Source organism: Danio rerio, chromosome 16 (genome assembly GCF_052040795.2).
Source record: "Danio rerio strain M-AB ecotype USA chromosome 16, GRCz13ab, whole genome shotgun sequence".
Lineage (NCBI taxonomy): Eukaryota > Metazoa > Chordata > Actinopteri > Cypriniformes > Danionidae > Danio > Danio rerio.
The window spans coordinates 16,766,028-16,780,074 of NC_141036.1; the positions used below are offsets into that span (position 1 = coordinate 16,766,028).

At 33.9% G+C, this 14,047-nt stretch overlaps 1 protein-coding gene across 8 annotated transcripts in view; it reads right to left on the minus strand.

Annotated features, from left to right (window-relative positions):
- nbeal2 (neurobeachin-like 2) overlaps nucleotides 1–14,047 on the minus strand; it is a 167,817-nt gene that overhangs the window by 42,594 nt on the left and 111,176 nt on the right. For all 8 annotated transcript variants that reach the window (XM_087284946.1, XM_087284943.1, NM_001442819.1 and 5 more), the window contains 3 exon segments: nucleotides 13,403–13,559; nucleotides 12,097–12,243; nucleotides 1,822–2,139 (listed from right to left, as the gene is read on the minus strand). In XM_087284946.1, the coding sequence (XP_087141072.1) occupies nucleotides 1,822–2,139; nucleotides 12,097–12,243; nucleotides 13,403–13,559 (622 nt within the window).

Consider the following 14,047-nt stretch of genomic DNA (forward strand, 5'->3'; position numbering starts at 1 on the left):
CACTCTACATCCAAAAAAGGTCAAACACAACTGGCTTGTGGTAGCATATACAGACACGGCTCTGGCCGAGAAGCTGCCAGCTTATCGTAAAGTAAACAGTCACACTAAGTGTCTGTTAACAATCTTAGAGTATGGCAGTAGCCTACGATTGGAAAACTAGTGAGGTCTGTGGGCTGTTCAGAATTGTGCAATAATAATGGTTTTCCATATAAATGCTTTCTAATAATGATAAATGAAAATCCTATAGACGGTTTAATTTCATGCAACATTTTGTCAATAAATTTTACTGTAATCATTTTCAATGATAAGAATAGGTATATGAGCAATAAATAAGAACTTATTAATCTCTATATAAGCTCTATATGAATACTTAATGAATGCTTATGATTTTTGTACATAGTTACTTAACTACTAATCCTAAAGGCATAGTTCACTCAAAACTTTAAACTCATAATTTCCTCAACATTTAATAATCCTCTTTCTTCTCTTGAACACAAAAGACTGCTGAAAACCTGTAACCATTGACTTCTATAATAGGAAAAAAACAGTCAATGGTTACAGATTTTTAACTTTCATCAAAATATCTTCTTTTGGTTTTACACAAGATAAAAAACTCATAAAGGTTTTAAACAATCAAAGGCTGATGACATGATGATGAAATATTTTGGGTGAACTATCCCCACATCTTTTATCCTGGCCAGTGATTTCTTTTGTTCTACATATTTGTCATTATAAGGTTTGTAATGCTACTTTTTAATAGGGTTTGACAGCAAATTCACAGTTCATAATGTGTTTACACACAAAAATGACTCAGTTTACTTACCCTCAAGCCATCCTCTGTGTATATTACTTTTTTTCTTTCAGAAACATTTTGAGTAGTTTTTCATTTTATCCTGGCTCTTCCATGCTGTATGGAATGGTGTTAAATAGTGGCCCTATTCTTGAAGCATCCGAAAGCACACAATTCTGTCATAAAAACCTGTGAGCTGCCATTGGTAAAGGCATGTCTTTTGAAACAGATCGATATGTTTTTTGTAGCACAAATATTTCAGATTTTCTTATTATAAATTTAAATCACTGACTTCCAGTGGCTGCCTTCTTTGCTGATCTTTGACTTAAATTGTGGCACATTACATACAATGCTAACACAAACAAACACAATCGCATGTGTTTAACACTTTGTGCTGTTCTAAGATGCCCACCAAACCAGTAAATATGCTGCTGTATGGCGATCCAATATAGCTAAGTACAAAATAAACCTGATTTAACATCCACAAACTGGGACTCCTGTTGTATGATTGAAGCATCCTCGTTTATAGTTGTGTACACTATGCAGCTGTGGCGATTGAAGCAGTTTTGAATTAAGTAGCTCAAAAAGCAGTAAAATGATATAAAAAATACAAAGTGCACCACTTACTGCTTCTTAGATTGCAGTTGGATCACAGAGAGTTGGAACAGATCTTTTAATCCCAGTTTATTTGCAAATCCTGTCTTGTGGACATGTTTATATACATTGATTCGGTGACATGTTAATACATGCCTGTCCATTAATATCGGTGGGTGGGAAAACCGCACTACCAGATCATTGTGGTGGACTTCAAGTTCACTGGGATTTGGATGCTATTTTAAGTCCAGAGAATTTGTTTTTTGTTGTGTTTATCACTCTAATATTACTGTGGACACACTAAACTACACACATTTCATTTCAAACAGCTTACAAAAGTGATTCCACATCATAATTTTGCATGATAGATGCCCTTTTAAGACCCAGCGGACACCCTGATATCCCTAGTGTGTCTATGTGTGTATTTGTATACTGACGTGGTTTTGGTAAAACTGCTGCCATTCAGCTGTGCTGCAGTATATCTGCAGGTCCTGGGCAAAGGATGGGCTGCCGTTGGTTGCAGGGAGGTTTGGCAGCTTCTCCTGCAGGGTGGTGTGGTCTGCATGCTGGTCCAGCAGTGCTCGGACGATGGGAACAAGTGGACTCAGTAAACCCTCACCACTCGTGTCTGAAGCAGAGTTTGCGGGACAAAGTGGTGCACCAAGACGACCCAGAAGAAAACACACTTCCTCCCAGGACAGACACAAGACTGTCTGCAGCAAACTGTGAAGCTTTAGACATGCCATCTCACACACCTGAGAGAGAGAGAAAAAAAAAAAAAAAACAGCAGACGTTAAAATTTATTCTCAAGGTTTTGAAATTATTTGTCTTTAAATGTTTTGTTCTTGCTGAACGTTTATTATTTAATGATTTGTAAAAGCTTTTTAAGTATTCAGAATGGCATAATCACACTGTACAAATTTTCCTTAGTATTTACTATGCTATACATTATTATATTGCATAACTACATACTACACAATATTTAATGTGCTAATGTGATGCTGTTTTTATAACAATATAGAATCGTATATTTTTTATATACTATATTTAAAGTATTTACTATAAAATTTAATGTGGAGCAGGATATAGTACTGTATACTATATCATACAACAACAAAAGATTTGAACAGATACAGTACATACTACTATATATTATACCTATAGGACACTACCTAACAAAAGTCCAAGTTCCAGGAACAACAAATAATACCTTGACTTCTAGTTGATCATTTGGTATCATAAATGGCTTATATGAAAGGCAAAGGCCCCTAGAACTTATTTACCAAAATATAATATGATCACGCCTTGATTTTTAATTATTTAATTAGGACAGTAAGGTCTGACTTTGCTTAGTAAGCAAAGTCACTTAACAAGTAAGTCTTGTCACTTAACAGAAATAATGTACAATATAATACAAAGTCATGCTGCAGTGGAAAAAGAATAAATATTGTGTATGACTCCCATGAGCTTGGAGGACTGCATCAATACATCTCTGCAATGACTTAAATAACTTATTAATAAAGTCATCTGGAATGGCAAAGAAAGCATTCTTGCAGGACTCTCAGAGTTCTTCCAAATTCCATGGATTCATCTTCATGGCTTCCTCCATCTTACCCCATACATGCTTATTAATGTTCATGTTTGGACTGGGCTGGCCAATCCTGAAGCACCTTGTCCTTCTTTTCTTTTTAGGAACTTTGATGTGGAGGCTGAAGTATGAGAAGGAGCACTGTCCTGCTGAAGAATTTCCCCTCTCCTGTGGTTTGTAATGTAATGGGCTGCACAATTGGCTTGATACCCAAAACCATGATTTTCCTTCTCCAAACTTGACTGATTTCTGTGAGAGACATGGGTCCATGTGGGTTCCAATAGGTCTTTTGCAGTATTTGTGATGGTTGGGATGCAGTTCAAGAGATGGTTCATTCGAAAAATTTACCCTCTGCCACTATTCTAAATGATCAACTAGATGTCAAGTTGTTATTTGTTGCCCAATGACATGACTTTCATTAGGTAGTGTCCAGTATAAACAGTCAAGATCAAAATTATTCATACATGGGGTAGGAATAATTTTGAGCTTGACTCTATATAGCACTTTAAACATATACAGTATATAGTATATTGAGTATAACTATATATATATTTTGTATATATTTTTATAAACTTTTGTAAATGTTTTCAATCTATGTATTTATATTCTATAATATTTTGTGTGAAACAGATTATTAAACTCATTTAGATTTTTTATTCAGTGTTCCAACATTTCTGTAGTGTTATGATAAATAACTGATACATTCCTTTTAGCTTTTATTTCTAAACATATTTTAGCTTTATTTAAATTTCACAACTTGTTTTAGACATATATAAGTTGAGCTGTTTCATTTAATACAGGTTTTAAAGTTTAAGCATTGTGTAATCATTATACTTTATCAATATATTAGTGTGTGCATTATTATTTTGAAATAACATTTAAAATGTTCAGTTTTCTCTTTCAATTTCATTTTTAACTGTTATATACCTGTGTCATTTGTTTGCAAAACAAGTAGTAGATGCAGTAGTAGCCTTCCTCAAACTTATGTTATTTCACTTGGCTCCAATGGCAAGCTTTCTAGTAATAAAGACTGTATAAACTATGTATTGAAATATTTATCATTATATATTGCACTCTGCATTATGTATATACAGTTGAAGTCAGAATTATTAGCCCCCCTGAATTATTAGCCCCACTGTTTATTTTTCCCCAATTTCTGTTTAACAGAGATCAGATTTTTTTTCAACACATTTCTAAACACAATAGTTTTAATAACTAATTTCTTATAACTAATTTATTTTATCTTTGCCATGATGACAGTAAATGATATTTGACTAGATATCTTTCAAGACACTTCTATACAGCTTAAAGTGACATTTAAAGGCTCAACTAGGTTAATTAGGCTAACTAGGCAGGTTAGGGTAAATAGGCAAATTATTGTATAACAATTGTTTGTTCAGTAGACTATCAAAAAATTTATTTAATTTAAATTTAATTTAAAACTTAAAATCGCTTTCAGAGAACTAAAAACTGCTTTTATTCAAGCCAAAAAACAAGAAAAAAAAAAACTAATATGACTTTCTCCAGAAGAAAAAATTTTGTCAGACATACTGTGAAAATTTCCTTGCTCTTTTAAACATCATTTGGGATATATATATATATATATAAATAAACAATTAAAGGGGTCTAACAATTCTAAGTTCAAATGTATATAAAAAATACTAGTCAGTATAAAGTATATACTGAATGATATGGCAAACAGTACTCTAATCCAGGGGTTTCCAAACCTTTCAGCTCACCACCCCCAATATAACAATGACAGTGAATCACGACCCAGAATATCCTCTGAGGTGGTTATAAATATATAAACCTTGCACACAATGGAGCACACAACTGACCCAAGTCTGTTCATCATTTAAAAGCGAGTGCCAAAAAGGTGTCAGAAATTATAATGCAATAAAATTAATCCGCTGCATCAGATGGTATTGTTGTGTATTTAATATAACGCAATTAGGATATAATCAGGAGTTTCAAAAAACAAAACAAAAACAAAAAAAATGGCTAATGGCTTTTTATTTGGATGTAGTTGTTTTTTTTTTTTTGAAACTATTACCTTTTTTTTCTTCTGTAGGATAAAATAGGGTAATTCTAATAGTTTAATAAAATGAATTTGATTTTTGAAAATCACCAAGCGACCCTCCCTCATTGTTTTGCATCCCCCTGGGGGAGCCCGAGCTCCATTTTGGATACCACTGCTTAATCCACAATTAGTTCATTAGTATTTAATCTAGTGCACTATATACAATAGAGAATAGCACACAGGGTATTGTATCCCACAATGCTTTTCATCTGACTTTCCATCATAAATAATCTGCAAATAATACCAGCTGTGATCTTTTTTGCTCATTATTTGATCACATTCCAAAAATGAATTCACATTAAATGATTTTAAAACTCATGCAACAATATAGCCAACCAGTTGCATGAAGCACAGCTTATTTCTGTAGCATATACAGCACAAGATGTAGTAAGCAGTTAGCTATTATTCCTTGCTCAACAAAAACAATATCTGAAATCATGTTATACCCGCATGAATCTTTGACTGACGTTGCACACTGAGTCATGTTCACTTGCTAGTCTGGTTTATCCACTCATGGTAGCCTCTTGTCTTTGTGTAGGGTTATTTCTGAAATGCAGCTTTCACTGTGAGTGCCACTTGGCAGTCTGAGATTAATATAGAGTTCCTGAGAGCACAGCAAATATTCATGTGAGCTCATATCCTGAGAAACTTGATTTAGACTTGAAATGATGAATTTATGAATCCTGCTATTAAAAAAGCTAGTTTTAACCCACTGTACAATAATTAAGAGTTCTGCTAGCACTAAAATGAATGAACATGTTTCCAGCTTAGCTAACACTATGCTATCCTAAATTAACATGTTGTAAGCAAGTTGTAGTATGTTTAACGTTATAAACATAAGCTAATTAGCATATATTAGCCATGTAGTAAAATATGTTTCATTAGGATTTTTTAAGCATGATGTTGCTAGCATTTTGTAACCCACAGCTGACACATATTAACTGCTGCTAACATATTTAAACAATGTTTTAGGAATTAGCCTTTTGCTATTATATTTAGCATTTAGCTCTATTTGGGTAATTTTCACTATAAAGTGCCTTTGATGTTACACAAGCTAAATCAGTTCTATGGGAACATAATGTGAAATAATTAAATTGTGATGTTTTTAATATAATTGGTTAAACCTTTACACACAGGTAGCTAAAATTATACATGTTTTGAAATATGTTTTAGTCAATTTTATTGTATAGATGTGAATTTGCCATGTCCCACACACTGCTCAGCCAACTTTAGGGAGTCTAAAAAGTAGGTAAATTAGATCAAAAAATATTTTAATTGTCTTAAACAAGTTATTTGATAAAATAAGTATTTTAGATAATTTTTTTTTCATGATATTATAAATTATTTTTCAAGTGTCCTTGAAATTACTGTCCACCCTGTCATGATGTGGTGAATATCCCTTTAAGAAACCCTCTGATGTACTGATTGGCATCCCCATGCCAATTTTGCCTTTCTTCAGAGAAGGTTAAAACATCTGCTTTGCACATATTAAGTACCTACACTTATGTTTCCTATTTTTATTAACATTGTGCTTAAAACTGAATGTTGTCAATCTTAACATGTCCACTTAGACTTATTTATTTATTTATTGTTAATTAGTTCATGTTTTTATGTGTTTATGTTTTACAACACTTATACACATACTGTATATACAACAGTAGATGTGATACATGAGTGGGCAATACAAACCTTTTGGCAATATATGCCTCAGTCTATATATAAGGCATATCCTTTTAAAGTCTATATAATGGAGCTCATTGACAGTTTGAAATAAAAATACATGCCAATGTCCACCCTGTGATCTTGTTTTCCACTGTCATGTTTAACTTTTATGAAAATAAAGAAATTATTAATAACCTCAGCAAAGCATCTTAAGATTTATCAATTAACCAATAAGGGCCAGTTAATATTGTTTGAAAGTTTGACAAAATATTAGATTTTTAATCATTTACAAAAAAATAGCAACAATTGCATATTTTATTGGGAAATAGATTTTTTGTCCATAATTTCATTAATATAAATAGATTTTCATAATCTAAAAAGTTGGGTTGGTAAAGGGACACGTTACCTTATAAAAATATACATTTTATAATCACACTGCAATGCAATTTCTCTATGAAAGGGTTGACACAATTTGAAGTTTGTTTACTGTTTGTCTGCATGCAGTTTATTTATAAAACAGGCTGGAGCTTGACCAACAATAATTTCTTACAGCCTAAAGTCTAATTAATACAACAACTATGTGGTTAAATCAAAAATTTCTAACTTTTTTTGCAAGTTCTGACATCTCAAAAGCACTTTATAGTGAATGACCCATTTATACAATGCAATAAAAGATTTCTGCGAATGAGAACATCTATGTCATCTCAAGCCTTAAGGTCAAACAATTACACTATTACTATCTCAATTAAAAACACAAATGCTTCCGGATATTATGTAAAAACTTATATTATCTCTCGCTTTAATCACCATACAGTTGAAACAGAAGTTTACATACACTGTATAAAAAGGCACATAACCATTTAAAAAAGTCAGATGTTAATGTGACTAAACTTTTTCTTTCTTAGGTAGGTTAGGATTATCAAATTTGTTTCTGTTAAGCTTAATAGCAGAATAATGAGAGAGATTTTTTGAGAAATTGTTATAACTTTTCTTGAAAGTCAAGTTTACATAAAATAAGATTATTATCCGTCTGAAAAAGCCAGATTACAATTTGCTAAATTACACTGGGAAAAATAATAATTTTTGCAAACATGTTCTGTGGTCTGATGGAACTAAGATTAAACTGTTTGGCCATAATGACCAGTGTTACATTTGGAGGACAAAGGGGAAAGCTTACAAGCCTAGGGGACACCATCCCAACTGTGCAGTATAGGGGAAGAAGCATCATGTTGTGGGGCTGTTTTGTTGCAGGAGGGACTGGTTCACTTCACAGCATAGATGGCATCATGAAGAAAGTACATCATGCAGAAATACTGAAGCTACATCTCAAGAAATCAGCCAGGAATTTAAAACTTGGCCACAAATGAGTCTTCCAAAAAGACCATGAACCTAAGCATACCGCCAAACTAGTTAACATGGGCTTGAAGGACAACAAAGTGAATGTTTTGAAATGGCCATCACAAAGCCCTGATCTCAATCTTTGTGGGCAGAGTTGAAAAAGCTTGTGCGAGCAAGAGTCAGTTACACCTATTCAGCCAGGAGAAATGGGCCAAAATTCCTTCAAACTATTATTGTGAAAAGGTCGTGGAAGGATACCCAAAACATTTGACCAAAGTTATACAGTTAAAAAGCAAAGCTAAAAGAATACTAAGGAAATGTATGTAAACTTTTGACTGTCTAGAAATTTATAAAATATTCTCTAAAAAAAATTATCTTAATTTTCTGGCATTTAGCAAATGCAAATCATTTAGGTTATCCTAACAGACCTAAAATAGTAAACGTTTAGTATGATTCACCATCAGACATTTTTTTTTAAATGGTTATTTTCCTTTTTTAGAGTGTATGTAAACTTCTGGTTTCAACTGTATATAGACCCCAGGACAATTTGTCAATTTTCTAAAAGAGTTTTCTGATTTTATTTCTGACTTACTAGTTAAAACTGATAAATATCCTAGTTATAGGAGACTTTAACATCCACATAGATGATGCTAACAATACATTAGGGCTCACTTTTATAGATTTATTTACCCATCGCTTAAAGCATACATTTGATCTAATTTTGTCTCATGGAATTGAAGTCCTTGATGTAGACATTATACCACAAAGTGATGATATGACAGACCACTACCTTTTACTATACAAGCTGTGTTATACAACCTTTTACAGACATACTGCCCTGGTAGAACTATCGTTTCATGCACTAAAGATGAATTCATAACTTACCTGATCTTTTTCTATTTGTAAAAGCACCTGCTAATGCAAATGACCTTGATGTAGTAACCAGCAGTATGGATGCTATCTTTACTAACACACTAAATACTGTGGCACCCATCAAATAAAAAAAGGCAAGAGAAAATAAAACTACACCATGGTATAACAGTCATACTCACATTCTCAAAACAGTAACCCGTGCACTGGAAAGTAAGTGGGAAAAAAACTAAATTAGAGGTCTTTAGAATTAAAAAGACAGTATGTCGAGCTAAAGGAGAGCTCTAAAATCTGCCAGTGGTGAGCACCTCCGCTAACTGATAGAAAATAATCATAACAATCCTAGATATTATTTAAAACCATCGCTAAATTAACATATAATCAGTTGTCTTTGATAACGTCTTTGAAACAAAACCACAAAGTAGTAGTGATAACTTCACAAATTTTTTCAGTGATAAATTAGAAGGCTTTAGACAGAAAATAGAAGATGTTAAACATTCTGCACCGCCTTATACTTCAGATCCTTTGAACATTTCAATGAATCAAAATAATTTACAGTGCTTTAAAATCATAGAACAGGAAGAGCTAGATAAAATTATAAATAGCTCTAAACCCACTACGTGTATGTTGGACCCAATACCAACAAAATTACTGAAAGAGCTGCTAACTCTAATAGGAGAACCTCTTCTTAACCTCCTCTCTATCTTTGGGCATGTTCCAAACCCTTTCAAGCTAGCTGTTATTAAGCCTATTATTAAAAAACCACAACTAGACCACAGCAACGTATCTAATTACAGGCTTATTTCAAATCTTCTGTTTATGTCTAAAATACTAGAAAATATGTTTTTGCCCAATTATGCTCCTTTCTGCAGGTGAACAATGTTTTTTTAAGTGTTTCAGTCAAGTTTCAGGGCTTACAGAAAAACAAGTACAGAAGTAGCATTAGTGAAAATAACCAACAATTTACTCTTTACTTAGCTGCTGACCAAGGGTGCATCTCATTATTAGTATTACTGGATCTTAGTGCTGCATTTGACACCATCTACAGGTATCCAGGGACAGGCTCTATGGTTTAAGTCATACTCAGCTGACCGTTACCAGTTTGTGAATATTAATGCACAGTTTTCAGAAAAGGCCAGTAAAGTATGGGGTGCCTCAAGGATCACTTTTAGGTCCTTTGCAGCTACACTACACATGCTAACCCTGGGAGACATTATTAGAAGACATGGGATCAGCTTTCATTGCTATGCAGATGATACTCAAAGCATACGCAAGCATACACTCAATGCATCACATAGTGGAATGATGCATTAATATGCTTCACACATCTCGTTTATATACACTATGAACAGCATCTACACTAATTATTCCCTTTATTCTCTATTTCCACCTGGGGATACTCATCCTGAGGCCCCTAGATATAATCTAAACTGAACTGAACCAACACTGAACTGTTTCAATTCACTATAATATTCTATGTAAAGCTGTTTTGACACAATCTACATTGTGAAAGCATTATACAAATAAAGATGATTTGAATTGAATGTGTGAAAAAGACAAAACTTTAATATTTTATATATATTTTTAAAGCTAAATCCAAAACAGGGCTATGGGCTATATTTTGACGATGTAGGCCCAAAGTCCAAAGCGCAGGGCTCAAAAGCATTAAGGGTGTTTTAAAATCCACTTTTGCTATTTTAAGGATGAAAAAATCCGCTTTGCCCCATGGCGCATGGTCTAAAAGGTTTGAGCTTATTTTCTTAATGAGTTATAGGTGTTTTGTGAATAAACCAATCAGAGTATCATCTTCCAATAATAACGAAGTTTGCTCAAACAACTGAGTTATATTCAAATACACATGATGTGCCCCATATGGTAAAAAACCTGACAGGTGGGCAAATCTAAGCTTGTTTTTAATAAAAACAAATATAAATATGCATATAATAAATGCTACTACAACTAATAATGACATTATACAAAAGCAAATTGTCATGAACAATGGTTTTTATTTCAGTAGAAAATAATAATTTTTGTAATATTTTAATCCTTTAATTCTTTTTCATTTGTAAAGATATTTGCGTATAGCTGTACATCCTCTGTGTATTAAGCAATGTGAGGTATACAAGTGACACGCTCTGCGCTGAACTTTAGACCTCCTCTTAGCTGGTCTATTGTACAGTCTATTTTAGTTCTGCAAAACAGCAAAATCAATGCGCCTTAACACACCTCCTTTTATAGACCGGAACACCTTTGGCGCACAAATAACCGCAAATGCATTTGCTATTTAAACAGCATGATGCAAAACTTCAAAATGACCCTTGAGTCCAGCTGAAACTAGCAAACAACAATTGTGTCACACCTTGCACCGAGTGTATAATAGGGCCCTATGTCTTTCATTAAATAAAATTCTAATCATGAATATAACTGCAAGATGAAATTTAACCAAACTGTCATTCGTTATCATAATTACATTTATTATAATTATAAATATGCAGGTTGTACTGCAATTGTTTTATCATTTACTATAACTTTCATCATGGTAACTATTTATTTATAGTCTATTTGTTTACTCAGCTCGTTTTTTTCACAGAAAATAAGATAAGATGGACAGAAGGAAAATACTATATTAATAAATTTTTTTTTTTTTTTGTTTAATAAATCTGTTTTGTTCAAATGCACCAAAATATATTACCCATATTTACTGAGAAATGTTTAAAAATATTCATTTCCAAAATGGGGTGTACTTTATTATGTTGAGCACTGTGTGTTTCTCAGTCAGTTTATATGATCTAATTAGGGCTTTAGATGGGTTTGTTTGAGTCTAGAGGAGTCTGGTTTAAGAACACACACACATGTACACATTAATTTATGAACAACTACACTCCAGTGAAATGAAGTGAAATAAAATAAGCATTTCAAAAGCCGAGAGGCATATCTAATAATCCTGAACATGGCACATGAAAAATATGCATAATCTCAAGTCTGCACCTGTAGCAGGGAGTATAAAGTTGTGCAATTTCAAAACCATGAGTGATTTCTATTTAGTTGTGTTTGACATTTTCAGTTTTCATCCAATATAATCAGCTAATAAAATCACATTTGTAAATGTCAAAAAGCAGGAATGTTATAGGACAGCCCAGGGTTATTTCTTAGGAAGAGTCTGTTTGCGTGTACCTGTGGGTTCTGCTGCTGCTGAATGTATCCAGTAATGATCCGCAAGCCGATCAGAGACATCTCTTTGAGCTCAGCGGAGCCTGCTGACCCGGGGGTTGTGTGCCATGCCTTCAGTCTGTCCAGCAGATTCACCACCCCCTCAAAGATCTGAAACAAACACACACACACACACACACACACACACACACACACACACACACACACACACACACACACACACACACACACACACACACACACACACTCCTATACTTCTTCACATATAAACAAACTGTACACAGCCTGCCTAAATAGTGCTAACTGCTTTGAAAGGAAGAAAGAAAGAAAGAAAGAAAGAAAGAAAGAAAGAAAGAAAGTTTATAACACACAGCTCGAACATATTGTATTGTAACAGTAATGGTTAACAATGTTATGTAATTATATAGTTTTTATCATTAAATAACAATTAGCTAGTTTGTTGCTAATACTTTTTAATATAATTAAAGTCCATCTGAAGTCAAAATTTACAATGTTCATTTTGCTAGCGCTTTCACATTGAATTAAATGAAATGAATTAAAGAATGTGTATTTATTGATACTGTTTATGATGTCCCTTTTGTCCCATGATACTACTGATGTTGCATTTTAATGAGTTCTTGTATAGATGTCAGACCTTGCTCCAGACAGACAGGCTGACAGATAGGTAGTAGGAATGCACGAAAAACTGAAAATTCCAGGCTGAAACCAAAAATTCTTTTTGCATTTGGCCAAAAAATGCTTTATAATAATTATTTAAAAACAAAAAATTATAGACAGTGAAGCAGCTGAGATGCATAATTTTACCAGCATTTCTATGACGAAAACACAATAGCACTATAAAATGCAGCAAGAACAAGCATGCTACATGTCCTGTTGGCATGTTATCGGAGCAGACTTTTCTTTTCAGGTGAGCTTGTGTGGTTCATGCCTATATGTGTACTTGAGCGAAATATCCACAGAGTGGAATATTGAACTATATTGAACTTTTACCATGATGAGCGAGCAAGCTAGACGAAAATGTGCTCTGCTGCTCCTGTTCATTGTTTAGTGTAGCAACAAACTGCACCTATGCAGAACAGGCCATTGAAATGAATGGGTTTTATAGCACATAGCTTTCCATGCCCTGTGTGCGAGCACTACGTGGCACTGCAGAATTTTTTTTTGGCAGAAAAAAACAAAAACTGCTGCAAAGCTAATAGGTAAATAGAAAGACAGACAGATACTTGATAGATATTTGATAGATAGACAGACAGACAAACAGACAGACAGAAAGACATCAATTAACCACCTTCTCACTCCATAGTGTATGATTGCAAGTGCCCTCTGCAAATAGGAAGTCCTGGAGCAGTCTAAGAAGGCGGAGCAGGGAAGGCACATGGGGCAAAGACACACCCTGAGAGTCCCTCAGATCTGACAAAGATGACTCCAGCATCATCTCCAACAGGCTATGACACACAACAGACACATGATGAATTTAGTACACCCTGACTAGCGTAATATGTTTGTTTGCAGCCACAAAACAAAGAGATTACAATGTCTTGAACAAGTCCACAGACAGGCACACCCTGAGACTTGAAGAAAAACAAGCTGCATTTCTGGTGATGCAATACTGGAGCCACACAAAAGAAAAGCAACAGCCCAGTAGTGCAAAGAACTTCTGCCCTCCAAAGATCCCTGCCCTGCCCTTCTCTGAACCAAAGGAATCCAGAAAAGACTTTAATCTACGGTCCCTCCCTTCAGGCTCTGATCTCTACTGGCTTTCAGCTGTTCCCATAATGAGGGAGTTTACAACTTAAATTGTAAACTTGTAATTGTAAGTTTTACAAAGCAAAAAATGAAAATATGTCACTGCAACCAGTAGTATTATTGCTGGGTGTTGAATATGGTGGTTATAAGGGAATAAGGGCTTAGCCTTTTGGTCCATGTAAAAAAT